The sequence below is a fragment of the Babesia bigemina genome, assembly GCF_000981445.1.
Source record: "Babesia bigemina genome assembly Bbig001, chromosome : II".
Classification (NCBI taxonomy): Eukaryota; Apicomplexa; class Aconoidasida; order Piroplasmida; family Babesiidae; genus Babesia; species Babesia bigemina.
Window position 1 is genome coordinate 814,749 of NC_027217.1, and position 25,764 is coordinate 840,512.

At 54.8% G+C, this 25,764-nt stretch overlaps 14 protein-coding genes across 14 annotated transcripts; 8 read left to right on the plus strand and 6 right to left on the minus strand.

Annotated features, from left to right (window-relative positions):
• Positions 1-375: 375 nt before the first annotated feature.
• On the plus strand, positions 376-2,425 carry BBBOND_0203530 (hypothetical protein, conserved; the record flags this gene model as incomplete). The annotated part of the gene is made up of 8 exons (XM_012911928.1): positions 376-408; positions 587-657; positions 696-822; positions 865-1,220; positions 1,258-1,526; positions 1,564-1,795; positions 1,832-2,222; positions 2,258-2,425. 8 exons carry the CDS (start codon positions 376-378, stop codon positions 2,423-2,425), a joined length of 1,647 nt encoding a protein of 548 aa, XP_012767382.1.
• A 68-nt stretch (positions 2,426-2,493) lies between these two features.
• BBBOND_0203540 (hypothetical protein, conserved) lies at positions 2,494-5,415 on the minus strand (the record flags this gene model as incomplete). The annotated part of the gene is made up of 1 exon (XM_012911929.1): positions 2,494-5,415. One exon carries the CDS (start codon positions 5,413-5,415, stop codon positions 2,494-2,496), a length of 2,922 nt encoding a protein of 973 aa, XP_012767383.1.
• Positions 5,416-6,620: 1,205 nt separating this feature from the next.
• Positions 6,621-8,340, plus strand: BBBOND_0203550 (hypothetical protein, conserved; the record flags this gene model as incomplete). The annotated part of the gene is given in 6 exon segments (XM_012911930.1): positions 6,621-6,636; positions 6,677-6,731; positions 6,750-7,617; positions 7,655-7,927; positions 7,965-8,027; positions 8,065-8,340. The coding sequence occupies 6 exon segments, from the start codon at positions 6,621-6,623 to the stop codon at positions 8,338-8,340; spliced, it is 1,551 nt and encodes a 516-aa protein (XP_012767384.1).
• A 155-nt stretch (positions 8,341-8,495) lies between these two features.
• BBBOND_0203560 (p36 protein, putative) lies at positions 8,496-9,252 on the plus strand (the record flags this gene model as incomplete). Its single annotated transcript, XM_012911931.1, has 4 exons — positions 8,496-8,670; positions 8,713-8,950; positions 8,986-9,067; positions 9,106-9,252. The coding sequence occupies 4 exons, from the start codon at positions 8,496-8,498 to the stop codon at positions 9,250-9,252; spliced, it is 642 nt and encodes a 213-aa protein (XP_012767385.1).
• Positions 9,253-9,290: 38 nt separating this feature from the next.
• BBBOND_0203570 (peptide chain release factor 2, putative) lies at positions 9,291-10,433 on the minus strand (the record flags this gene model as incomplete). Its single annotated transcript, XM_012911932.1, is given in 6 exon segments — positions 9,291-9,308; positions 9,319-9,453; positions 9,490-9,608; positions 9,644-10,093; positions 10,130-10,245; positions 10,282-10,433. 6 exon segments carry the CDS (start codon positions 10,431-10,433, stop codon positions 9,291-9,293), a joined length of 990 nt encoding a protein of 329 aa, XP_012767386.1.
• Positions 10,434-11,507: 1,074 nt separating this feature from the next.
• Positions 11,508-15,095, plus strand: BBBOND_0203580 (MIF4G domain containing protein, putative; the record flags this gene model as incomplete). Its single annotated transcript, XM_012911933.1, has 1 exon — positions 11,508-15,095. One exon carries the CDS (start codon positions 11,508-11,510, stop codon positions 15,093-15,095), a length of 3,588 nt encoding a protein of 1,195 aa, XP_012767387.1.
• Positions 15,096-15,146: 51 nt separating this feature from the next.
• BBBOND_0203590 (hypothetical protein) lies at positions 15,147-16,339 on the minus strand (the record flags this gene model as incomplete). The annotated part of the gene is made up of 3 exons (XM_012911934.1): positions 15,147-15,326; positions 15,365-16,074; positions 16,294-16,339. The coding sequence occupies 3 exons, from the start codon at positions 16,337-16,339 to the stop codon at positions 15,147-15,149; spliced, it is 936 nt and encodes a 311-aa protein (XP_012767388.1).
• Positions 16,340-16,580: 241 nt separating this feature from the next.
• BBBOND_0203600 (hypothetical protein) lies at positions 16,581-17,909 on the minus strand (the record flags this gene model as incomplete). Its single annotated transcript, XM_012911935.1, has 3 exons — positions 16,581-16,790; positions 16,954-17,550; positions 17,589-17,909. 3 exons carry the CDS (start codon positions 17,907-17,909, stop codon positions 16,581-16,583), a joined length of 1,128 nt encoding a protein of 375 aa, XP_012767389.1.
• Positions 17,910-18,374: 465 nt separating this feature from the next.
• On the plus strand, positions 18,375-20,219 carry BBBOND_0203610 (bystin family protein, putative; the record flags this gene model as incomplete). Its single annotated transcript, XM_012911936.1, has 6 exons — positions 18,375-18,595; positions 18,716-19,088; positions 19,128-19,283; positions 19,417-19,590; positions 19,855-19,960; positions 20,098-20,219. The coding sequence occupies 6 exons, from the start codon at positions 18,375-18,377 to the stop codon at positions 20,217-20,219; spliced, it is 1,152 nt and encodes a 383-aa protein (XP_012767390.1).
• A 573-nt stretch (positions 20,220-20,792) lies between these two features.
• BBBOND_0203630 (60S ribosomal protein L36, putative) lies at positions 20,793-21,182 on the plus strand (the record flags this gene model as incomplete). The annotated part of the gene is made up of 2 exons (XM_012911937.1): positions 20,793-20,844; positions 20,884-21,182. The coding sequence occupies 2 exons, from the start codon at positions 20,793-20,795 to the stop codon at positions 21,180-21,182; spliced, it is 351 nt and encodes a 116-aa protein (XP_012767391.1).
• Positions 21,183-21,316: 134 nt separating this feature from the next.
• On the plus strand, positions 21,317-21,914 carry BBBOND_0203640 (hypothetical protein, conserved; the record flags this gene model as incomplete). The annotated part of the gene is made up of 4 exons (XM_012911938.1): positions 21,317-21,383; positions 21,425-21,532; positions 21,570-21,647; positions 21,682-21,914. The coding sequence occupies 4 exons, from the start codon at positions 21,317-21,319 to the stop codon at positions 21,912-21,914; spliced, it is 486 nt and encodes a 161-aa protein (XP_012767392.1).
• Positions 21,915-21,982: 68 nt separating this feature from the next.
• On the minus strand, positions 21,983-23,100 carry BBBOND_0203650 (26S proteasome regulatory particle non-ATPase subunit8, putative; the record flags this gene model as incomplete). Its single annotated transcript, XM_012911939.1, has 6 exons — positions 21,983-22,174; positions 22,211-22,333; positions 22,369-22,451; positions 22,491-22,587; positions 22,637-22,768; positions 22,810-23,100. The coding sequence occupies 6 exons, from the start codon at positions 23,098-23,100 to the stop codon at positions 21,983-21,985; spliced, it is 918 nt and encodes a 305-aa protein (XP_012767393.1).
• A 67-nt stretch (positions 23,101-23,167) lies between these two features.
• On the plus strand, positions 23,168-24,131 carry BBBOND_0203660 (DnaJ protein, putative; the record flags this gene model as incomplete). Its single annotated transcript, XM_012911940.1, has 7 exons — positions 23,168-23,302; positions 23,337-23,439; positions 23,460-23,604; positions 23,644-23,746; positions 23,783-23,895; positions 23,935-24,076; positions 24,117-24,131. 7 exons carry the CDS (start codon positions 23,168-23,170, stop codon positions 24,129-24,131), a joined length of 756 nt encoding a protein of 251 aa, XP_012767394.1.
• A 60-nt stretch (positions 24,132-24,191) lies between these two features.
• BBBOND_0203670 (hypothetical protein, conserved) lies at positions 24,192-25,755 on the minus strand (the record flags this gene model as incomplete). The annotated part of the gene is made up of 2 exons (XM_012911941.1): positions 24,192-25,564; positions 25,626-25,755. The coding sequence occupies 2 exons, from the start codon at positions 25,753-25,755 to the stop codon at positions 24,192-24,194; spliced, it is 1,503 nt and encodes a 500-aa protein (XP_012767395.1).
• Positions 25,756-25,764: the final 9 nt, after the last annotated feature.

Consider the following 25,764-nt stretch of genomic DNA (forward strand, 5'->3'; position numbering starts at 1 on the left):
ACGGAAAAAACGTATCGACCCGTTTAATAAATTCGAAGTGCGCACAAAGCGAGTGGAGTGCCTTTAAGGGCTCCAAAACCAACTTAGACACCCCTCTAACACCGGCATACGCTCGATGTGGCCGCCGCACATGGTCGCGGCAAACTTCTCCTGCATTGCGATATGCCTGAAAGCAAAGGCGCGACTTTCTTGCAGCATTTGTAAAAGTCGGAAGCTGCCTAATGTGTAGCATCGCGGTCCTCAGCAAGCCAGGAATCACGCAATAACTCGAGTCCACCGCAACTCCGTATTCAACGACGGCGATCGCGAAATTGCGACACCGTTTGAGTTTCCTATCGCAAGTTCGGCGTGTTAGTGCTGAAGCAATGCTGGAAGATGTTGCGATCGTTTAATTCCAATGGGTACAAGGTAGGTTGTATGCCAGCATTTGGAGGCGACGTGATCTCAACTGACAGATCATGTGACACTAAGTACACCCGTTGTGTCTCTGAATGTTATACATGTTGATTGTAGTGGCAAGCGCATTTCTTATAAATGTACTGGGGTTCTAGGAGCAACCTTGTAGAATGAGATAATGCGCTTTCAGGTCTACGCCTTGTCGGCTGGGAAATTCGCTCCGCAATTCCACGTCAGCAGCAAGGGGAAGAAGAAGTCAAAGTGGGTTAAAACTTCAGCTAATAGATATAATCTACAAGGGCTGATGCGGAGTACGAACATCGTATCGATTTGATTCACGACCTCGAGTTCCCGCAGGCTTGCAACACCGTCGACATATCGCCTGACCTGCAGTATATTGTAGCGACTGGAGTCTACCCACCGCAGGTATATAGCAATCAATATACGATTCGCTTTAATTGAATGCAGATCGGTGTTTACGACACCACGGAACTCTCTCTCAAGCACAGGCGCGGCATTGACAACGAGGTCATTAAGACCTGCTTCCTCGAGGCCGACTACACCAAATTGGCTTTCCTATGCACCGACCGTGTAATCGAGTTCCACGACAGGGGCGGTCGCTATCACTCTCTCCGCATTCCGAAGGCGGGGCGCGACATGATATACGTGTCGGACAACGCCTCCCTTTTCGCTGTGGCCTCCTGCAACGAGGTCTATCGACTCAACCTGGAGCACGGCGCTTTTGAGGAGCCATTCAAATCGGTCTGCTCTTATTTGAACTGCGTCGCCGAAAACCCCATCCTCCCACTTATATCCACGGGCGGGTAGGTTGACATGAGCCGTGTCACATGTCCGTCCCAGCGAAGGCGGTGTGCTGGAAAGTTGGGACCTTCGCTGCAACAAATCGGTGTCGCGGCTGCACTGCACCAGTGAGGACGACGGGGGCGATGAGAGCGTTACTCGCTGCGCCTACTCCGCCAATGGGCTGAAGGTGGCGGTGGGCACAAGTTCAGGATGCCTCCAGCTTTACGATATCCGTAACACCAAACCTCTGTGGGAGAAGCGACACGTTAACGAAGCGGCTGTTAACAATATCGAGTGGGTGAACTCGCTGAACCACGCGTCTACGGGTACGGCAGTTGCCTTGATGTTGTCATCTCTGCCCAGGTGTCGGCCAGGATGCGCTGATTGCGTGGTCGGACCACAAAAGCGTGAGAGTACAGAACACACACGACGGCGAGTTCGTCGCATCCATCGAAGGACTGGTCACCGACAAGGCGAACAACACAAGCAAAATAAACTCGTTCCGGTTCTACCCCGACACGGGCATCTGCTTCGTGGTGGGCGACCACACCCGTGTCGGCACCTACTTCATTCCAACCATCGGTGCAGCCCCCAAGTATGGCACGCTACGTGTGTGACAATGCGTTCGCAGATGGTGCTCGTTCCTGGAGAACATCACTGAGGAGATGGAGATGCCGTCGGCCGCCGACACTGGCGTCGCCCCTGGAGCCACTAAGCAGGCCTACGAGGACTTCGTCTTCGTCACGAGGCAGCAGCTTGAAGAGATCAACGCCACCGAGCTCATCGGCACCAACATGGTCAAGGATTACATGCACGGCTACTTCATTGACAGTGACGTCTATCGCAAACTCAAGAGCGCCTCGTCAGACTTCGATTACGAGGCGTACCGGAAGAAGAAGATTCAGGAGAAGATCGATGCCAAGCGGCAAATGCGTCTGCCGCTGCGCCAGAAGAAGACGCAGGTTGTCAACGAGGAGCTCGCGGAGCACCTGCGCCAGACAGCGGAGGCCGTCGGGAAGAAGGTAAGCACAGCTGTGATCAGTCGATATGGCCTCAGGGGCTCTCCAAGAAGGAGAAAGAACAAGCGCTCAGCGCCAAGGCTGCGCTGCAAGACGATCGTTTTGCCCGCATTTTCACGGACGAAAACTTTGCGATCGACCACGTGGAAGCGGCCGAGGTTTCCGCGAAGCGCAGATACCTTACGACCCAAAACAAACGCAAGTAAAGCAACCAACGTACATAACACAGCTAATCGCATATTTAAAGGCGGGATGTTGGTCGTGGTGCCGACGATTACACGAGTATCACGTGCGAGTTGTTGACGGGCAGCTTTCGGCGGCCGCAAAAAAAGCGGTAAAGCACAATTTTGATTGCCAGCAGGGTCATTAGGCAGCCCCGCTTTTTGATGGGTTTGGAGTGCAGCCTCGATATGTAGACCAGCTTGCGCATGTCCATGGCCATTATATGCTGGTGCATTTCCTGCAGAGCGGCATGGAACTGCCTCATCACCAGCTGGCGGTGCTCCAGCTCCTTGGTGGGCTGGAAGGAGTCCTCCACGTAGCTCACATCGGAGTAGGTCTCGCACTCGGACAAACGACAGAAGACGTCCGATGGCCGCCCGCCACCCGTGCTGTCACGCATTGACGCATTACGCAGCACCTGGTCCTTCCACGTCGATGCCGCCGGCGGCGGATCCACGTACTCGGTGCCTTTCTGGCTTTCATCGGGTCGACCTGGCGGCAGCGCTATCCCCAGCTGGCGCACCAGAATGTCCAACGCGACCCTGATGACGGTGGGGTTGTAGTCCGCAGGCAGGAAGGTCATCAGATCCGCCGCCGACAGGTGCTTCTGGACGACCTCCTCCATCAGCATCACCTGCACCAGCCCCTTTTGGCTGTAGCAGTGCAGCAGCTGCAGGAAGAAGTTCATCAGCAGCTCGTTGGAGAGGCGCTCCTGCTGGACCTGCAGGGCGCGAGCGTCACTCAGCGCTTCGCTCATGACGTCGAGGCTGCATTCCGCGTGGTCCATGCCCAGGTCAGAGACGGACAGCGAGCTCAGGTCGGCCGTTATGGCGTTGTACACGGCCGACAGGAGGCTGTTCTTGAAGGGCTTGCACGGCGAGACCGTCGGCTCGCGGACCATGCACGATTCGTTGGTGCCGAGTTCCACGCCGTCGGCAGCCGTGTAGAAGTTGTTGATGGTGGAGCTGCAATCCGACCCCACGTTCCCTGCCGCATGTAGCGCGCCGAATAAGTAGTTGTCGTCGGTGTAAAAGCGGTCAACGTCGATCATTTCATTGGGCACTGCCTTCGGCGTGGCGTCCTCTATCACAACGGTGCAGTGCGCGTCCTCCACAATGTCAAAATGGCTCTCCGTGTCACGCAAGTAAACGGAGCATTGGCGGCCGTTGCTGCTGCCGTCGCCCCGGAACGGGGTAATCGGATTTCCCGAGTCGATCGCATCCTCTGGGCGCCAGTTGATTGAGTCCGACGGCCCCAAATCGCCATAATCCGCCCCGATGGATGGCATATCGGCTGTTGAGACTGAGGCATGTAAGCACACTCCTCCACTGGAGCCATCCCTATTCTCCGGGGCGAAACCAGGAATCGCAAATCCATCCATGTCCATTTGGGCTTTGCATTCCCCAAGGGATTGGGTCTTCTGGCGCATTGGGTTTTCGAACGAGACCGCTGCGGTGTTGGCATACGAGCCCGCAGCACGGGCGCCGATTTCACCGGCCTTGAACCCGTGCGAATGCTCCGCAAGGCCGCGGTGAACGTTCCAATGGGGAGACGCCCTGGCGTCCACATGCCGTAGCACCACGCGCTCTCTGAAACCGCTGGTGACCGACATGTCGAAGTCGGAGAGCATGGCACCGTCATCCATGCTGTTGACGACGCTGCTGATATCCGACAGCATGTCCATCGAGAGGTCGGCGAGGCTGCGGGATGGCGGAGTCATGCTGAAAGGTGTGGCTGCGCTGTGATCCTGGGCGTGGCGTCGCACATCGGGCACTTGTTTCGATAAGCTCGGGGCAGTGCGCGTGCACGAAGTCCAAGACGAAGTCGACATCGCGTCCACGCTCAACTGCCTCGTCAGTTGCGATCGTATTATGTGGCCTTGGCGGGAGAGGTAGTCGTACAACCGCGCCGACCCAGGCTCAGACGACAGGGACATATCGGAGCGACAGGTGCCTTCGTCGTCGCCAAAGTCGGAGGCGAACTCGGAACTAGAGGTGAACCCGGGAGCGGCAGGGTTGGCGCACTGAAGGTCCGGGAACTGCAGCACGTCAGAACGGCGGTCTGACCTAGCGCTGGACACCACAGATCCTGGGTTGTTCGGCAACCCTACGCTGTCAACCTTCACTGACGCAGCTACGGAGCTGTGGTCATCGTTGCTAGTGTCCTCGACGCTCGACCCTCCGCAGAACGGGGCCCTGATGAAGTTCCGCATCAAATGCAGCTGGTAGTCGTTCGGATGCGCTTTGACAAACGAGGAGCTGGTAGAGTTCCAGAATAGCAAAACGAACTCATCAGCCCCATCGTTGAGACCCTGGAACCCAGAGTCGCCATTGCCGTTCGGGGTGGACTCCTTCCTGCCCTCCAACGCCGAAGTTGCGTAGTTGGCCGATGTCTCCACCACGGACTTCACGCACGATGAGCGTTGCGAGTTCAGAAACGACAGCTTGCGTTTGTTCACCTTCACCCAGCGCTGCTGCGAGACGTAGCACAACTCCAAACCGCCGACCTGCAGGCCGCGGCTGTCCAGCAGCCTTACGTTCTTCAGAACTATGCTCGGCGTAACGTCAAGCACACGCAGAGATAAAGATGCAGAGGCCAGGCACAGGTTAGTGCTGTCATCCACAACGTCGATGGCGAGAGTCCCGCTCTGAGCTATGGTGCTGTGGTCGCCGCTTTGATGACAGCGCAACAGCGCGAACGCGGTGTCCACATTATTCGACACCACGCTGTCGATGTCCAAGGTGTCGGACATGCGCGTGGAGCCCGTCGGGAGCTCGCCGAAACCGTTTGACGACCATGGGTTGCGCTCACAAACACGAGGCGACAACGTCCACAACAGGCGCGCGCACTTCACCCTTGCATGCGCCCTCACATTGGGGTCCAATGTGAGCTCCTTCACGTGGAACGCGAATAAGAAGGAGTGCGTCGTGTACTCACCTCTGCTGCTGGCTGAGGAGCGCGTTGTGCACGACATTGCCTTCACAAACTGCAAGAGTTTCTTCAGGTTTAATCAAAAAAGCCCTACCCGGGCTTCTGACAGGTGTTACACGCGGACGCAGTCGCACGTGTATGATAGAGTCTTCGTAGTTCTGGTTTCAACCTACCTTATGGAGACCAGGCTCTGCATGATCATCCACGACTTAGAGACGCGTTGAACTAATACTATTTTCAAAACAGCATGCCACGAGCTTCTTAGTATCGTCTGTTGCCGGTTTGTATCACAAAAACCAAAAAATTAATACCATGATTGAATAATGCAGGTGGGAGTCACAAACCATTACATTATCGATGTAAGTATCCCACCAAAGGCGCGTTGTGGCACTATAATACGATGCTTTTCCTCACAAATCGGTCAAATTTTGATACCCGAGACATTCCTCATCACAGACGAAAATGCCTCTTTTGTCTAGACAGCGCCCTGAGTGCACAGCCACAGAGCAGCCGATTACGCGCAATTACACAATGGCATGCACAAAATATATCCACACATACTCTGCTCCCAAGCGTTTATGGTCTGCAAATTAGACAAAGCAGACACCCTGCGAATGTCAATGCCGTGCCGCAAGTGCGATGGAGACGCAACCCGGACTGATATACACTGCATTGACCTGTATTAGTGCTGCAGTAGGCACGTCATACAGAGGTGTAACCAAATCGCCAGGTTATGTGATAATGTGTGAAGCTTTTGACGTAGCATCTCGCCAGCAGCGAGGCGCAGCCGCACAGACACGGTGGCAATGAGTGCCAACTGCTAAAACGTGAGAAAAACTGTTGAAAGAGGCTCAGAGCTGCAACCGCTTTCGGATTCACGCACATGTGTAATGTGGCAGACTGCTAACTGAACTCACATAGCCCGTAAGACAGACACCCATTGTCCATTACCAACTCAGCCAGCACATCGTCCATTAAACACCGTACGGATAAGACGGCGCACCTCGTAGTGACATGATTAACATGTGTTTAGAATTTTCTAGTATACACCTATCAAGCAGGCAGCCTGACTGGCCGCGGGCAACGACCGCCTTCTTCCACACCTTATTTCCTTGCTCGCTTTAACCCTGTCGTCTGTTCTGCACACCGCAAAATTTTGCCAGATGCCTTTGGTATCAGCTGTTTGCACTGTAGCCACGTGATACCTTTATCCCTCCGGGTGTGCGCGTGTCACAGCTGTGGTTAGCAATGGCGGCAAACATAGGTTGGTAAAGCTCTGATACCGGGATTCAACGTGATTTTAGGCGCGAGGCTCCACAAGGACGGCATAGTCGCCAACGGCATCGAGCTGGTCATCAGGTAGGCTGAAGCGCACAGAGTCAACATGTCTAGGCGTTGGGTTAAGGGCCGCGAGGAGATGGGTGCCATTTTCGCCGACAAAACGACGCAGTTTGCGCATGTGAAGGTGCTCACGGACTCGAGGAATACGGACCAGTGTCGCAACAGCCTGAAGCTGGGAAGCAACGTCGACATGGCCATCATCTGCACCGTCACCGCCGTGCATGCCCACTCGAGCAAGGGCGGCGTTGTGACCATATGGACGTGCTCGGACCTACAGGACACCGCGTTGAAAGTGGCTATATACGGAAGTATACCGGGCGAGCTAAACGCTGTCAGCCAGGGCAGCGTCATCGCGGTGCTGAACCCCGACCTGAACGACAGCAACAGGGACTACAACTACAGGAGCATCTCGATAAAGCACTGCGACAACGTGCTCCTCATAGGAGAGGTCGACGGGCTGCGGTTTTGCAAGGGCGTCACTGCGAAGGGCGCCGGCTGCAAGAATCTCGTGTACACCCACCACCAGGGTGAGTTCTGCAAGTTCCACCTGAAGGCGGCATTTGCCAAGCCTAAACCCAACAAGAGCACCGAGTCCGCGAACCCGGCAGATATACTTAAAACCGTGCATGAACGGCTCGAAACCAAGCACCAAGAGGAGGCAATGGGGCACTTTGTGTTCAAGCCGTCCGAGCCTGCCCACCCAACGGCGGTCCTCTCTAAGCTCGCAGGCTTAAACAGCCTGGTGCACAAGGTGACGCAAAATCGCATGAAAACGTCAGCTCCCGCGCACGTCACTGTGCCGGTGGGTTCTCAACCCAATAAGGCCCGACCCAGGGATGAGTCAATAAACCGAACCAAGGAATTCGAGGCTGCCGTTCGCAGCCTAAAGTCGCTAATGAACTCGGTACGCACACACACCTCAGCTGATAACGTCGCGGCAGGGGCAGAAGGAAAGCAAGAAACTCCTCGGCGTGCTGCAGCTCATCGCAAAGTACATTCACTATGTCGACAGGGAGGTCGCCAAGAAGAGCCCGCTTTTGAAGATGTGCTCGGAGCTGCTGGAGCACCCCGTCGACGGCGTGGCTATAGAAAGCCTGAAGCTGCGCCGGGAGTTCAGAAGGATGCTGCATTCGCCCGTCAAGGACAACTCGACGCCCACGTATCTTGTAGGCGTGAGGCGACCCGAAGACAAGCAGGTCGCAACCGACCGCGCGGTAACTGTGTATGCGAAACCGACGCATCCTGTCGCAGACTGACAAGGATCTCGACATCATCATGTCAGCCGCATCCGAGGTCGACGCTTACGTCGAGAAGGTAACAGCGTGGCTCGGCCGTCACACACCTCGCGCAGGAAAATGTAGAGACCATGAAACGCAAGCTCGTAACGCTCGAGCGCATGGACAAGGCGGAAGAAATGAAGAAGACCGTTACGGAGATCGAAATTACGGCGTCCTACTGCCACGACTGCAACGCATGGACGGAGTACCCAAATCCCGTTTGCAAGCGCGAGGGTCACCACTGCGCATCCAAAAAGTGCAAAAAAGAATACCACCTGTGTTTGGAAGCTTCGTGTGGCTACCGCTACTTCTCCCTCAATGGACAGAAGCCCCCATCGTGCCCGGGGTGAGTGGAGCCTCTCGCCGCGCACATTTGAACGCAGCTGCAAAAAGTCAACGATCGTCTCGCAGAAGACATCAGTGTATAAACTGAGGCCGGATTATCTCCTTCCTAACGAACTGCTGCTCGACTGCGAGATCGGCGCCACGCGACCGCTGGACGCCGATGAGTGACGCCATGGATGCCTTCCATGCCGTCATGTTTGCGTGTATTGCAAACAAGGAGTTCCAAGGAATCTCTGCCGAGGAGTCTGCTGACAAATTCGTCACTCTTCTCGAGCAGAATGGCATCAAATGTATCGCGTCAGACTTCGACGCCACCATGATCTCCAACCACTCCGGTAGGCGCCGCTCCGGCAGCCACACTTTCATGTCCGCCGCAGGTGGCTACTGTGACCCTAACGTCGACGTGGACGTGCTCTCCTCAGTCACTGAGCACTTCAAAGCGATGGGAAGGCGCCTCAAGCGCAGTCACATTAAGCTAGTGATCGTCACCTTCTCCGACGACACGCACGTGAAGGACCACCCCGTGTACATTAGCGGCGCGCGCATGGTGAACAAGGCGCTGGAGTATAGCGATTGCGATGCGCGCATCGAGAAGGTTTACGACTTTTACCCTAGGTAAGGCTCGCCGGCTGCGGTTGCACCTGCTCCAGGTACTGGGAAGACCCGTCGCGCTACAAGCTGCTCGGCCTCAACGCCCCCATGCCCAGGTGCAAGGAGTACCATCTCAACCGGGTATGTTGTGTTCGCGGTTCCGCTCACAGGCCCCGCAGATTTGCGAGGACTTCGGCTTCAAGATGAACGAGATCATCCTGATTGACGACGACATCCAAAACTGCAAAAACGCGAAGGAAATCGGCGCGTCCGCACTTCACGTGACGCACGAAGGCTTCAATCTCGCAGAAGTAGAATTAGTTTGAATGCTTCGTGTAATCGAGGTACGATAGCATCACGGGCATCAACTCTCCGTCGAGCACTGCGTGCACCTCCGCCGTCTCCCAGTCGGTGCGATGGTCCTTGAAACGCTGTTCCGGGTTCAGGATGTAGCTGCGCATGTGCTTCCCCCAGTCCGCATCCACCTCTTCGCCTCGCAGCTCCTCGCACTTCTCGCGGAGCTGGTCCTGCGGGCGCTTCAGGTTACTACGCTGATCACATACCTTATAATGTGCGTCCACCATCTCGCCCAGCCGCTTCATCGCTATCTCGCGGTTCTGCGCCTGCGACCGCTCCGTCTGCACCCGCACGGAGAGCCCCGTCTTCTTGTGGGTTACACGCACTGCTCGCTTTGTGAGACCGCCACACTCAACGTACCAGCCGTCTCGACCTTGTTCACATTCTGGCCGCCTTTACCACCGCTCCGCATCGTTTCGACGGTAACGTCGCGATCTGTGACCTGGCGTGAGCTGTGGTAGCGCTGCACGTCCTGGTCGGACTCCGACAGCATGGGGACGACTTGCACGCTGCTGAACGTGGTCTGCCGCTTACGCATCGCGTTGTACGGTGAGTTGCGTACGAGGCGGTGGGTGCCCTTTTCCCCCTTGAAGAGCTTGTAGGCGTATTCTCCCTGCACCTCGAACTCTAGCATGCGATACCCAACCTTGTCCCCGGGGACCGCGTCGCACTCGACGTACCTCAGCGACTTCGGCAGATCGCCGTAACGGTCGCGGTCCCAGCTATCGGGCGGAGAGTAGTGGTGTATGAACCGCTTGTACATGCGCCCGAGAATCTTACAGAAGTCGAAGGCTTCCGTTCCGCCGACGCCTGTGAGTCAGATGGCTGCACAGCTGATCAACCCACCTGCGGTGATGGTGACTCGGCAGTCATTTCTGTCGTATTGGCAGAGATCCAGGGTGCTCCCACTGTTTGCGGTGGACTTGGCAGCGGGTCGGGTGGCTCTCGTGGCCAGCGGAGCTCTGACGCGCCTTGTTGTCTAAAGCATGGGTACCAACCGGGATAAGAAGCTGAGGCCGGGATCCTGGAGCCAGCGCCCGCTCAGGGGCAGCGCCAGCCGCAGCTCGCGTCGGAACAGCGGCGCGATGATGGAGGTGCTCATAGACAGCGATTCGCGGAAAACAAGTGGCAGCAACGCCAACAACAACATCGATTCTCAATCGAGGTCTCAGCACATACGGCTCAGACCGCCCGGGTCGGGATGGCTAAAGTCATGTTTATTAATAGGGCTGGTCGACAGCCTGTGTTTAAGTGACGAAGACGCCCAATAGGTAGGTAACGGCCGTATACCACACCTCGGTGGAATCTCTGGCGACGCGGCTCTGCATCCGCCGCCGCAAAGGGCTAAACGGCCACATGCGGGTGTTATTGATGCCGTGAAAACCGTTAGGTAAAAAAGTGAGTGTCAGCTGAGCCCAGCGCGTCTTCGTTGGCTGTCGTTGGTGTCGCGCTATAACCGTCGTGACATGCCCCTGCATCGCCTGCGGCGCGTAGCGCAAGACAAGACATCCCTATTTTGTAACAGCTGGCGGCACGGAAGCAACGGGTGCGCGACGCGACGGCTCTCAATCCTATGAACGGGAGGTGAATAAAGGGAATCGACAGCTGCAGACAAAGGCGGCTCCGTAATACACCCCCGACAGGGTGACCGGCAACGGAAATGGCAATTACATATTCCGCCGATAGTAGGCGTGATCAGTGTGTCCGAGGTGGCGACTGATTGGTCGCGCCGGGGCCCCGCGTCGAGACACTGCTCACGTCTACGGATGTGTTTCAATCAGCTGCGGTCACGCCACCATCGGGACAGGGGTATGTACATCGGCGTAAGTGTGATGCAACAGTCGAATTTTTTGCGGTGTGGGAGGACAATCGGCAGGGTTGATACGATTATCGCTGCGCCCCACTCCAGCCTCGGCATAGACGGCGGCCGTCGGCCCACGAAAGCAATTACTTTCCACCGAAGGTAACGCTTAAGCAGATATATGCTTAGAGCTGGAATGATCTTTGCGTTGTGCAGTTGTCAGGTTACGGCAACGTGAGCTGCCGAGGGCCGCATAGCGGTGAGGCCGGCCTTCGCAGCGTGACCGATTCGTCATCGCGGTGCCGTGTAATCGCAGCGCCAGTTTTCAGAGGATTTTTTTGGTACTTGTGCCGAATTTCTGGCACTCAGGGGCGCGTTCCAGGCTGCGACGGCATGGTTAACTGACTTCCTCCCGCGCTCACGATGACCTCCACGGACGAGCAAGAAAAGGCCAAGACGGCCGAAACCCGGACGTCTACTTTTAACCCGGACGCACCCGTGTTCAAACCCTCGCAACCCCGCCCGTCTGGCCAGCTCAACGCCAACGCACCTGAGTTCATCCCTGGGCAGCTAGGTACGTACGATGGAGGCATTGGCTACGTCTCGGTACCCGATGTCAAGCACGGCAAGGGGTACAACAAGGGTGGCTACCACAGGCCCATATCGTATATGCACCCTGCAGATGGCCAGTACCCGCCGGCCTGGTCCCCTCCGCACCAGCAGTATATGCCGCTGTGGGTGCCTTGCCCGCAGGACATGTACGGCGGCGCCCCGATGTACGACTACGTGCCGTATAGGTACGGTGGCGGCCGCGGGTACGAGGGTCCGGACGGGCAACCCAGGCCCATGAGGGGCCCGAGACACGGCACCCCTACCGTCCAAGGTCACAAGCGAGAGGCGAGCGTTTCACATGCCATGGGCATGCCGCCGCCACCTCACGGTCCTCCTAAACGCGTTGACCCCGTAGATCGACGCAAGGAAAATAAGGACCAGGGGAAGGTATCGGAAGGAAAGGTTAAAGCTGAGCCCAAGGCAGTGACTAAGGAGCCCGCTGTACGAGTCCCCGAAGTGCTCGTTGCACCTATCGCAACCCCGCCTCCAGACGCGAAACCCAAACAGTTCACGTGGGCCGACCGTTTCCGCCAATCTAGTGTCAAGGAAGAGGCGCAGGACGTTCCCAAGGTGGAGGAAAGCAACCTCACCACGTCGATTTGGAAGGGGCGCCCAACCTTCGCCGACATGATGAAGAAGGCTGCGGAAGCTGCACGTAAAGAGGAAGAGGTGAAAATTGCAGTAGCGAAGGCGTCCGAAGCAGCGCAAAAGCTCGAGATGGAATCTGAGAGCCAAAAGTCGCCAGAGAAAAGTGCTCTGGGCGTCAGTCCCGATGTTGCCTCAGAGCCTGCACGTGCATCCGCTGCTTTAGCCACCGATGAAAGAACCGTGGATGTCGCCGAAGATACGCTGCACAAAACCGCAAAAGCTATAGTCGCTGAAAATGAAGTAGTGGAAGTTCACGATGAAACGCCCAACCACAGGCAGCCAAAGAGCGAACAAATACCTGGTAAAGATCAAAGGATACCCGTTAATCACATTGACGTTTTACTTACCGCGGAACGCCAAAAGGGCGCCGTCGAAGTCAAGCCCGAACAACACATTTTAACGAAACAGATACCACGCGCTGAGGAGTCGATACCATCAAAGGATCTGTCGGAACCGTTGCCGTCAACTCCATCACCAGCTGTGCAGCCGGACATGTCCTCGCACTCTTTCGAGTCTAATCGGTCTGAAGGCGTAACGCCATCCAACCGTGGCGTACCGTCAAGTCCGTCTGTGCACTCTCACGTGCTTGACGCGTCAAGGTTCGACAAGATGAACGGCGTTAAAGCAACGACGCCTGAACTGTCTAAAGATGAAGTCCAGAGTGCAGAATATGATGCCAGTTTGGATCATTACCAGACGCTTGAGTCCTCTCCCCCGCAGAGTTCGAACGAGCTGCCAGAGCTATCGGAATCGGAGACATCCGAACAGTGGCATGAGAGCAGGGAGACAATGCGCTCAAAGCAGTTGGATGATGCTGCATCTAGCCCACTGGTTGACTCCGGTGACGAAGTTGAGGAGCCTATCGCTGATGCGTCCGATGTGTCGGCAGCGGTAGCCACGCCGTCTGACAAGCTGGAGCCCGAGCCGTTTGCAAAGGTCAAGCAGTATTCCCCACCTCCCAGCGACCTCGTATTCCCGATAGACACTTTAGTTAGGTGTGGATTTGAATTGATGAGGGTAGGACTCGAGTTCAACTCTGAACTGGTTTTCTCGCTCAACATTAATAGGGACACCAATGCCGGAACGGAAAATCGCCGGACAGGTGGTGCGCGCTATGAGGAGAAGAACTACGCCCAAAAATACAAAGGCGACAACTGGGTGATGCAGCGACGACATGCAAAGCCAGAGCAAAGAGGCTTTGGTGGATGGAACAAGTCTTCCATGGAATTTTCAAGAGATCAGCTAGAGTCGTTATCACGGCCACAGGCGTCCGAATCCTCGTGGATTCGTAAACAGGCCAAACTCAAGATGGACAAGGATCATCAATTGACGCGCAGACTCATGGGTTTGCTCAACAGATTAACGGTCGAAAAGTTCGACACAATCTACAGACAGGTCTTGATGAGCGGTGTGGAAACAGTGCAACAGGCGTTTATGTTGGTGAAGATCATCTTCGAGAAGGCTATCACGCAACACCACTTCATCCCCATGTACGTGGAGCTGTGCGCGAAGTTGTCTTGCGACCTGGACAACTTCCTCGCTGTTGACCCACAGCAGGGCTCCCAAAGCCAGCAGGACACACAATCAACGGCTGCGGCGGGTGAACGCAAGGCAGCCAAGAGAAGCGAATTCATGAGGATCCTGTTGAATTGCTGTCAGGATTCGTTTGAGAATAACCTGAAACCGCTTGAGTTCCCACCCGAGCTTGAAGGTGATGATAAGTTCGAATTCGAGCTCAAGTACAAGCACAGGATGAGGGGAAATATGATTTTCGTCGGTGAGCTCTTCAAGCAGAAGCTGCTGGCGGCGAAGTTGCTCATTACCTGCCTGGACCAGGTGTTCGCCAAACGCAACGAATGCATCGCGTCCACCGGTAGCATCGACACGGGCGACAACCACCTCGAGGGCATGTGCACGCTGCTGCAAACCGTCGGGAAATCGTTCGATACCGATAAGTGGAAGTACGCTTCCGAGCTGGAAAGGCGCATTCAGATGCTCACGGACCTGGGCAGGAATCCCCAAATATGCTTCCGTATAAGGTGTCTCATCCAAAATGTTTTGGACAGCAGGCACGAGAAGTGGGTGAAGTCGACGCCATACAAGCTGGAGGGCCCGTGCAGATTACAGGAGCTTCGATCCAAGGTAATGGAACAGGAGAAACAGCAAGAAGACCATGCGTGGCGTACCAAGAGACGCGGTAAGAGCTACGAGGTCAGGGCGCCCTCGCCTAGGCAGCAATCGCCCAAGTCATCCGCAGCGCCGAACGTCCTGTCCGCGACGTCAATACCACCTCCCATGACGGCAGATGAATTGAAACGGCGCACCAGGGGCATTGTGCGGGAGTTCGTGATGTCACACGATCCGAAGGAGGCATCGCTTTGCGTCAGTGAACTGAACCTGCAACCGACGCGCGACTGGGAGCTATATGCCTACCTTTTCAGTGCCGCTCTGGAGGCATGCGCTAAGTTGACGGCCGATCAGGACAGGCGTATTGTTGCGAAGTGGATGACGGATCTTGCTATCGGAAGGTCATCGCAAGACGCTCTTGTAAAGTGGTTGCACGGTTTCCTCAAGGACGAGCCGGCCGATCATGGATATTCCATGATGATTGAGGACTACCCCGTTGTGCCCCTCATGCTGAAGGAGCTTCTGAATTGCATGAAGGAGAGCTACAGCAACGTCCGTGGATTCGCGGAGGTCGAGAAAATCATCGAAGGCGAAATATACCCGGCCGTAGGGTTGATGGTGTAAATGCAACACTACCAATTGGTCCTTACAATTAGCCAACGCTAAAAATACCGATTATTGGGTAATTATGTTCATGGTTTGATGGCCGCTGTCAAATCTACTGAGCGTGGCTGCGCACAGGTCCACGTTGGGGGCGGGCTGTAGCCTTATAGGCTCCGGAAGTTGCTTAACGAGTCTGTCCAATGGTGGCAACTTCAAGTCATCGCGAATTCCCCTGGTGATGTCGTCCAAACGCTGATTCTAATATTACTGCTTTGTGCTTCTTTACAAACCTTTATATATGTGGCGTTGGCGTTGTTCCAGCGTTCCTGGCATCTGCAGAGCACCAGGTGGAACTTCGTCTCAATGGTCTGCCTGACCTCGTCGAACTCGCGAGCCACGTACAGGCACGTCCGTTTCTTGCGCTTCAGCAGCAGCTGAGTGGCGCGTTTTAAATGCTTCACAATGCTCTCAGGGCGCCCGTCCTCGCCATGTGACGCTGCGGTTATGTCGCATGATGGCACTTTTTTGATACCTTGTTTGAGTGAGGCTTTAATTCCGCGTGTACCGTAGTGTCGGTCGGGGACAGGCGAAGCACATTTGTCCGGCACAGCAGCCTTACGTTTCACGCTTCTGGGTCCTTTTCGGTGCCGCTTCATGTGCCGTAGAATGCGTGCAGATGCCATGTCGAAATGGGCCGATACATCTAGTTGTGGTTTCTCCACGGCGACCCGCTCCTCTGAGGCAGAGGGGGGTGCCCTCTCATCCTTTTGGGCTTCATCATTGTTTCCCCCATCATCTTGCAATGCGTCACATTGTACGTCGTTTGATGTTTTAGGCACATTGTTGGCTTCGTTCACCGCGTATATTCCCATTTCTCCATCTTGTATGGTCAGGTCTTCTTCCTGCGGCAGGGCAAGCATGGCCATGCTCACCTTCTTGTAGCCTGGCCTAGCAGCTGATGCTACGGCACCTTGCACAAGCTGTTTCGGCACTTCCTCCCCTGCGCAAGATGTCAACGGGTGTCAAAACTGTAACCTGATAAGGAGCTTCCCGTGGCGCAGGTCGTGGTGACCTAAGCACTGTGAGACAACAGAGGAACCACAAACTCTATTTATAGACGGTGGCACTATATGTGCCTCTTCACCCCTCTCACTAGATGCTACACGGTTACGGACCGGAGGGTAGTGATGCATGTTGAGCAAGGTCTTGTAGGGCGTACCGGCTTGGCTGGGGGCGTAGCTGCTGTAGCCCACTCTTGGTGTCATGACTTGAAATGGCAACTATTTGGTGAAATGTTATGCTTTGACGTCGAAAATACCTCAATAATCGCATAGCTTTCTTTTGGCCCTCGGGAAATGAAATTGCATACAGATGTTCCGCCTGACGACATCCTCTCGACGCTCCTCGTGTCGCCACGTGGAGTGGCGAAACCAACGCCTTTGGCACAGTACCTCACCAAGGCATTATCGTATTCGGCGTTGCGGATGCAGGAGTTCTTCGGGCAGGTTATGCAAAAGCGGTATTGCTGAGCAATTTCGTGGCGAAATCCCAAACCAAGTATCGTAGGCAGGTGCTCTGACCATGTGTTATTTGACAACTCTGCGACGAACTTTTGAGGTAGGCGAGATTCACATCGAAGTAGAATTTCAAACTGTGGGCGTTGTCATGCGTGTCGATACAGCTGATCAGCGGCAGCTCTATCACTAGGTCCAGTGCCTGATGGATATGTGGGTTCAACAGCCAGGCTCGCTTATATTGCCATGAAACATGTATCATCCGTCAATGGAAGAGATCAGACCAACCTTTCGAATCATGAACGTTGCTGTGATGTGCGTGAATGAGACAATCCCGTCAGGTTCTTCCCATAAGGTCATTTCACGATCAACCATCTGAAGCCGTTAAACTGATCATCTAAAGACTTTACTTTTAGGTCGGTAAACGTCACAAGTATGCTACACTCCCTCCATATCACGTTTCTATCCAGCTCGATGCTCTCCAACTTTACGGGGGTGCTGCAGCCAAATCGTTGATAGGCGTAGTGTTTCGCAATAGCGATGATGACGAGGGTTCTCGTGTCGCGCATAGACCTCCGGAACGGCTCAATGTCGATGTAAAAGTTGATGCCCACTGTTGCAGCAAATATCTCCATCCACCAAAATAACACGCACCACTTAAAAGGTACTCGAGAAAGGTCCTCAAAAAATCCACCGCCTCGTAGAGGTTGCGCAGCTCGTATGTCGTATTGGCTCCCTTTTCGTCCACTGAGCTGTTTATAGAGTACGCGAGAATTCATCTCACCCGTGATGTGAAACTTAGCGATGGAGTTGCATATCTTTCGTATGATGCGCCTGTAGAGTTGGTCGATATTGCCCCGGGTCTGGTGTCTTAGCATGGCCGATGAGCACATGTTGAGCAGTCTGACGCAGGGCACACTCCTGTCCCAATCCTTGATTTTGCAAATGTTCTCCAATATGAGCTGGGAGTTGTGTTAACGGTGGAGAATGCAATGCCTACCACCATGTTGTTCACATACTCTCCATCCACCAGTGCTTCGTACAGCCCCGGTGACACGGCGAAGCATGAGTGCATCGCAGTAAGTATGCGGTCGGCTAGTAGGAACTTGTGCTGGCAGCAGGCATTGAGGACGCAGCACAGGAGAGGTTTGAAATTGAGAGGCGTCAGGAACGCCTGAGAGGATATGTCGAACTCCTGCCCATCGACGCGCAACGGCGTCCCCGAGAGACACTCCTGGATGCTGTCGGACGGTATGTAGCTGTAGTTCCGCAGCAGTATTGCGGAGAGCTTCGGGTCGCTCCGATGCAGCGTGGTGGCCATGCTTATTGTGGCTAGGTGGATTGTGACTGCCCGCAACACGGCAATAGTTGCCGGTCTTCCACGTAGAAATTTCACACATCTCCCAGCAGAAGCTGAGCAGCTGCGTTTACAGTGTGTATACGTCGGAATGTGTTCACAGCAGTTCGTACATCTGCCATTAAGGTTTCGAGGAGGAAGGCCGGTGGATATGTATCCAAAATAACCGCAAAAAGTGCGCTATATCGAACGCACAGCCTGTCCACGGCCACTTTCTTCGCAGTTTTGCGTGTGACTTTCCGCGCGAGTTTTTCCTCGCAGCACCCACAGAATCCCCGTGGCTTGGCTGTCCCCATTATTGCCCCGTTCACTATATATACGCTATGGATACCCGCTAGGTATTTTAATGTTTAAATGTTTGAACCCTTCTGTAAACACGCGCCGCTATGTGCGCGTAAATTACGGAATAGGTAGGCGCCTCCTTCGAGCATGAAGCAGAGGGTCGCCAAGAAGGGAGGGCGAGGCAAGGCCTCGACTTCCACCAAAAAAAATGACTATCGCAACAAAAAAAGCCGCAACGTCAAGGCTCAGTCTCACCATGACGATGATGACCTGTCTGACGTCGAGGCGGAGTACCTCGAGGACATCCCCGAGGCTATCGCAAAGCAGATCCACCAGCTGGCCAATGAGAACGACCGCGAGTCTCGCAAGTGAGTTTTAGCTTTAGCGGGCGATGATGATTCAATGACAAGCATATATCCGATACGCTACTGGGGACATGGATCCCTGAGCCCAGCTTCCTCGCTAAACCAGCGAATAAATCTTCGCAGGGTGGCATTGGCCAACGACGCTGAATTCCTGGAGCAGGATGCGCTTATTTCCGACACACTAAAGGATATCTCCGGTTTCATGCCGGAGAAGGATGTGCCCAACAGCAGCGTCGAGATCGGGCAGCTCAGCAAGGTCCTGTTCAAGTCTGCCTCCCAAGAGGATGAGCAACTGAGCAAGATCAGAGAGCTGTACACGTCAATTGGCGTGTACCTCTCCAAATTCAAGAGTGGTAACTTGCCCAAGGCCTTCAAGGTGCTCCCCAATTTTGAGAACTGGGAAGAGCTCGTGGGTCTCACGTGCCCGGAGAACTGGACGCCCAACGCCATGTACCTGGTCACACACATATTCGCCTCTAATATGACCGACTCCAAGGTACGAGCGGTATATCGATCTGCTTTGACGCTGCATTAGGTTGAGATATTCTACAACAAAATCCTGTTGCCCACGATACGGAAGGATATCCGCAACGGGAAAAAGTTGAATTACCATCTCTATATGGCTCTAAAAAAGGCCGTCTTCAAGCCGGTGGCGTGGTTCAAGGGTATAATTGTGCCCATGGTCGAGGAGGTAGGTGTCTTTGATCCTCGTGGACGCTCAAATGATGATTGATACAAGATCTCTGACCAATGATGTCGTGAGTATCGCCCCAGTCTGACGCCAGCGTGACCCATACGTCTCTGTTGAATTAACCGTTACGCAGGGTTGCAGTTACAAGGAGGCTGCCATCATCGGCAACGTGCTGCGCCGAATATCGATCCCCGTGTTGCACGCATCCGCGTTCATTCTGCGCCTGTGCCAGTGCCAGAAGTGGTTCGGAAGCAGCAGTTTCATAATGTCAATTCTGCTGCAAAAGGGGTACAATCTGCCTAAGAAGGTAGGTGTGTGTTGCATGGCAAAATGATGAAACAACGACCTAAAGCCAGTTCTGCTTCTGAGAACATGATGTGAACGGTCGAGCCTTCTGACTACATATGCAAAGCCACTCTGAGCTACACGTGAGGTGTAGCTCCATTTTCACTTTGCTATATCGATATTTCCGACACCCTTACCGTCGGTTGCGTGAGGTGTAATCGTGTCGTGTTGGAATACACACCCTTTCTTGGGCTCGATCCCGTTGAGTGGTTTCATCTGTCTTCAGGTGGTCGAGGAATGCGTTCGCTACTTTTGCAAGTTCGAGGGGTTCGAGGACCAGCTGCCCGTCATCTGGCATCAGTCACTCTTGACGCTGGTGACGAGCTACAAGCGTAAGTCAGCTTTCATGCGCTCCGATGATGACAAAAAACTGTGGTACTGTCCTAGATGCTATCGTTGAGGACCAATGGTTATCCCTGTCTGACGGATCGGTCGCTGCCGCTTTGCTAGGCGCTCATATCTTATGCAGACTACTTCAGCACCGAGGACTACGCGCGTATTCAGAAGCTAATACGAGTTCACGCTCACGCGCAAATCACGCCGGTGATCAGTCACCTGTTATCGTGCACTGTAAACGAAGTAGAAATGTAGATTTTCCGTAGGCAAATGATGACACTAAAATGGGAATCTCTCCTATTGTAATGAGGATTACACGTGTCTGAGCCTCGCAAATGATTATCTGCCGTGATAATCTGTTATAAGTATACTATGTTTCCTAAGTGCGCTGTAGCTTCAAAACGTAATCGCGTGGTCGGTGTGCCGGAGCCATCGGCGGCTCGGAGAAACGTCCTGGGCGACGCAGCGCAACTTACGACAGAACCACGTCATAAGTGCTTGTGAAATAATGCAGGTGCGATTCGTTCAATTTGCGACGCTTCCTATTCCCGCTTATAACATCCGGCGATAAGTCGACTGCGGTCCCCATATGTCGGTGGACGCGGAGGCTGGGTCGGAAGCGTCGTACGCAGCCACCTGATTTTACAACCAAGAATTTCAATATAATATAGGTAGGTCATACACGGTACCATTCGTAGCTACGAGGTGTCGCTGAGCAGGGACCGCCGCAGTGTTGTGCGGCAGTCACCGCGGCATCTCGGCTTATGGGCCTTCTGGTTGCCCATCTGTGTAAATTCGTGACGCAATTCTAACGTGTGTGACAGGAAAATGGCCGCGAAGAAGGAAATGAAGATCGACCCCGCCAGGTCTGGCATCGTCGGTAAGTGACGGCCTCGTTAGTGCTCTTCATGTCGCGCAGCCGGTTTGAACAAGGGCCACATCAACACCGCCATTCCCTTGGTCAAGAGCGTGCGCGCTAGCCGCAGGAAGGGTTTGAAAACCAATCGTAACGCACTTGTGTCGGAGGTCATCCGCGAGGTCTGTGGTTTCGCCCCGTACGAGCGCCACATGATCGAGCTCATCAAGACCGGCTCAGCTTCTGCGCAGAAGCGCGCCCTGAAGTTCGCCAAGAAGCGCCTGGGTACCCTGCGCCGCGCCAAGGCCAAGAACGACGAGATGATGCGCGTGGTCGAGTTGCAGCGCAAGCGCAGAAACTAAACACACGGGCATAATTTCACTTGCTTTCACAAGGTTGCGTTGGTGTGTTACGTTGCTGAGGGTCTCGTGCCGGGGCGGTAGCCTCCGGTGGTCTTCGGTTAGCGCCCGAGCTACCGCAGGTATTCACAATAATAATGGCGAAAGGGCTGCGCGCGAAAACGCTGCGCAGATTTCGTACAGCTAAACGGCAAATTGTCGCCGGTATGTGGAAGCAGCCCGGGTTCCCAGTCATTGTTGCGCAGAGGCCGTGGAAGTGCCTCGCTTGAGGGAGGCCAACAAGAAGGTTCGGCTTTTGCAGAGAGGCATCGATGTGACCCCTAAGCTCAAGCCCAATAAATTCCTGGAGCCAGGTAGCGTCTAGCGTCAGAGCCTCTTTAAAAGTAGCAGATAATCCGGAGGCGGTGATTCCTCAGCGCGTCGTACAGCCGGCGATCGACCTCCGCTCCGAGGCTGTGCCGCTCTCGGGTAGGTTTTGAGGCGGTGTTACGTCAGCGCGCAGGTCTGGCCGGGATGTACAACCGGCGGAAGTTCACTCCCGAGGAGGTGAGGGAGAGCCACTTCCTGTCGGTGGTGCAGAAGCACCTCCTGCCCGAAAAGGGTGAAATCGCAATGGACATGGACGAAGTACCTCAAGCAGTGAGTAGCACGGCGCGAGAGGGTAACTACAGGCGTGGCAAAGCACACGCGCACGCCATGAAGAAGCTGAATGCGTTGAAAAAGCGCAAGCGCTAACATGCAATTAATGTTCTGTTTCGCTGCAAATGCGCCAAAGGTGCCCATCTCGCCAGAAAACAGCCCCTTCAGGTCGATGTTTTAGACTTCTCGCCGGCTATGCGCTTGTTTTCGGCCATGTTGTCGATGAGGTTGTGGAGCGCAAGCATGGCTCGGATGATGCTGCCCAGGTACATGGCGAGCGCCGTGTCGTTCATGTTTATTGTGAACGCCTCGACTATCTCGTCAGTGTCAGTCGACGGGAAGAGGTTCAGTATGTTCTGCGCAACTGTGTCGCAACCTGGTCGGCGTCCTACCTGGAGCATGTAAATGATGGCGGGGTTGACGGTGTAGACCCCGCTGATGACACCTTTGATGTAGTCCGTGATTTCCGCCAAATTCGTCGTCATTGACTTCAGCGCCGATATTTTGCTCTCCACCTGGAGCGGGTCAGTCGGTGCGCGGGTGCTCTTACCTTTTTGGAAAGCGTCGAAGTGGTGACGTTGGTGAGGTCGCGCAAAAGGTGTTCCAACCCTACTTCCTCAGCCTCGAACGCACCTGTTTCCGCATTAACAGACAGCCTAAACGGCCACTAACCCATTTCCGACGGGACGTGGGCGAAGGTCCGCCTGAACCTCCTGTCGCTGGTCGGCTCCTCCACCGATATGTACGCCTCTATCGGCAGCTCTTCTTTCTGAACCGAGATGAAGCCTGCGTATGCGCGTGGGACCGCCGTGTCCTACCTGGGTAATGTCGACAATAACGTATATGGGATTTGGACAGTATTTGCGATAGAGCTCGTGGATTTCCAGGTCCGCTGGCTTGCACTTGGGCCCGGTGCTGTACCAACCGAGCACTTTTTCCTTCGTGTTTATCTGCAGTTAACCTTGAGGCGCTACGACCAGCGATTACACACCTTTTTAAACATGGTGAACATGTGCTCGTGGTAATTGTGGTCAAAAAACCAGACGAGCGGGTTCTTGGCATCTTCTTCGAACGGAACGGCGAACGAATTGGTGATGTGTATATCTCCATCGATGACTTCGCCGAGGATTGTTCCGACGACACGTCGCGAGGTGCCCTGGGCACACCTGTTGTAATGGTCGACCACCGAGAGCATCACGATCGGATGCAGGACCACCTTCCGGTGGCTGCCCAGAAAAGGAATCTTCTTCATGTGCTCCATTTGGCGCGACGTAAACTCCATCTGAGTGACCGGCAGACGGTGCGCGACCACCGCGTCGCCCCCGACTCCTCGTCGAGTCATTACAAACATGGGGAATGGCAAGCTCTACGAGATTCTAGGCGTCGAATCCAGCGCGAGTACGCGCGATATCGTCAAGGCGTACCGCATTGCGGCGCTCAAGACGCATCCAGACAAGCTAGCAGGGCTGTCTGAGGAGGAAAGGGTGTGTTACCGGATCAACGCCTCAACGTGCGCAGGAGAAGGCGTCAGCCAGCTTCGTCCAGCTGCAGCACGCCTATGAGATCCTGAAGGATGAGGAGAGACGCAAGCAGTACGACGATTTCGGTAGCGTCACGGAAGGTTTCAATCACACCCCTCAGGTTGGGAAGGCGAAGAACAGGCAGCGTTCGCGGCTGCGTACGAGTACTACAAGGGGCCCATAAGCTCCGAAGACATCGACGACTTCTGCGCAACGTACAAGCACAGCCAAGCTGAAGAGGAGGACTTGCTGGAGTATTACAAAAAGTGAGTCCTGCACGGGCCTACATGACTCACCGTTCACAGGCATGACGGGGACATCATAGACATACTGTCGTACATTCCGCTGAGTGAGGCGGGCGATCTGGACCGTTTTGTGAAGTTCTACCAGGACAAAATTGAGTCTAAGGTAGGTCGCCACCTGGTGTCGCTGCATGCGTTGCAGGACCTGGAGTCAACAAAGCGTTTCGCCAAAACCAGCTCAGCCAAATCCGTCAAAGAGATAAAGCAGAAATACAAGAAGAGCATGCAGCGCGAGTCAAAGCGCGCGAAGTCCAGGTAGGTGCAACGACACGGTACCGTCTTCACAGCGCACAGTGGGAGCTTCGAGGAATTGACCGCGCAGATATTGGTGAGTGCCGCAGCCAAGAAACCACACGAACCGCAGGCTAATCGCAAGAAACGGCAAAACGATTTTACGTCGCTCATTGGCGACCTGGAGAAGAAATACGGAGCTAAGGTATAGTGTGCTGTGTTCAGCAGCCTACAACTGTGTGCAGAAACTTAAGAAGTAGTCACATCTTTGGGGGAATCTCCGGTATCTTCCCCTCCTGAACGGGCATTAAAATGTAACTTTAGCGGCCTACTTGGAATGCTCTGGCTGAGTATGCCGTTTTCATCCATGGCTCCAGTTTAGCGTTACAAGGGCGTGTTAGAGGTTCAATTTGTAGCGCCACGGGCTTGTTACCAAATCCACCACTTGTGTTGGTGCCGAAGAGTGTTATATTCGCGGGCGTACAGCTGGGATTTCCTAATGATGGTTTATTAAACCCGCTGAATGCTGATTGGTTCGTGGTCGTGGGCTCTGCTGGCGCCAGCCCGGCGCTTCCAGCCGCGGTAGCTTGACCGAACCCCGGTGAAGCACCGTTGGATTGCGTAGTAGGCTGACCAAACGTGGTAACGGCCTCCGCGTTCTTCCCGAAACCATTAGATGTAAACGACCCCGTGTTGAATGGTTGCGGCTGGGAGAGGCCGCTGGAACCAAATGCGCTACCCGTTTGCGATTGTTGTTGACAGAATCCGGCAGATGACAAACTGTTAGCGTTCTTGTTCTGCCCAAATCCGTTAGAGGTGAAAGCCCCTGTGTTGAACTGCTGCGCACCCTGTCCGAACGTCCCGAAGCCTGTTGAGCTTTGGCTTCCGAATCCGCCGGAAGCAAAGCCGCCAGGTGTTCCCATTGCATTAGCGCTACTCCCGAAAGCTGGCGTTGATGCGGCCGGCAGTTGCCCAAACGCAGGGGTAGTGGTGGGTGCTTGTGCTGTCTGTCCAAAACCGGTTGTAGTCGGTGCTTGTGCTGTCTGTCCAAAACCGGTTGTAGTCGGTGCTTGTGCTGTCTGTCCAAAACCGGTTGTAGTCGGTGCCTGTGCTGTCTGTCCAAAACCGGTGGTAGTGGATGGTTGCGTTGCTTGTCCAAAACCGGTGGTAGTGAACGCACCAGTACCTCCATTTTGGGAGCTTCCGAAGCCCGAGGCACTGCCTCCAAACGCTCCTACCTGCGAATTTGACGTTTGCCCGAAGCCACCCGAGGTGAACGTGTTGCCCGAGCTTTGGGGTTGTCCGAAGTTGTTCGAAACAAACGGCCCGGTGTTAAACTGTGGCATTCCCGAGCTGGATGATCCGAATCCGCTGCTGCTTTGAGCGCCTAATGTATTCGCCGCGAAGGGGCTGCTCGCATTGTTAGTGGACGAGCCGAATCCGGAAGAGGTGAATCCCGTAACGTTGCTCTGCTGCCCGAAGCCATTGCTCGTGAAACCGCCGCCAGTTGAGAGGCCGGTATTGCCGAAGGCCGAGCCAATATTAGTGGAACCGAAGCTTGTATTCATGACGTTGGCTCCTGAGCCGAATCCGGCGGCCGCCGAATTAGCGGAGCCGAAGGCCGCTTGAGGCAGCATTGCCGACGTCGCTCCGAAACCGCCGGAGCTCATCATACCCGTTGCAGGAGCTCCTCCTGAAATTACCGGTAAAATAACGGCGCCATATATACAAACCGAAGGGCATTTGTGACGAACCGGCGGCTACGTTCGCTCCAACGCCGGAGCCGGCCCCGAAAATTCCTGCAGCCGCAGTTGGCGCAGGCTGGCCTCCCCCGAAGCTTCCAATCGGAGGTTGAGCCGCCTGCTGATTGCCGAAGAATGCCATCTACATATG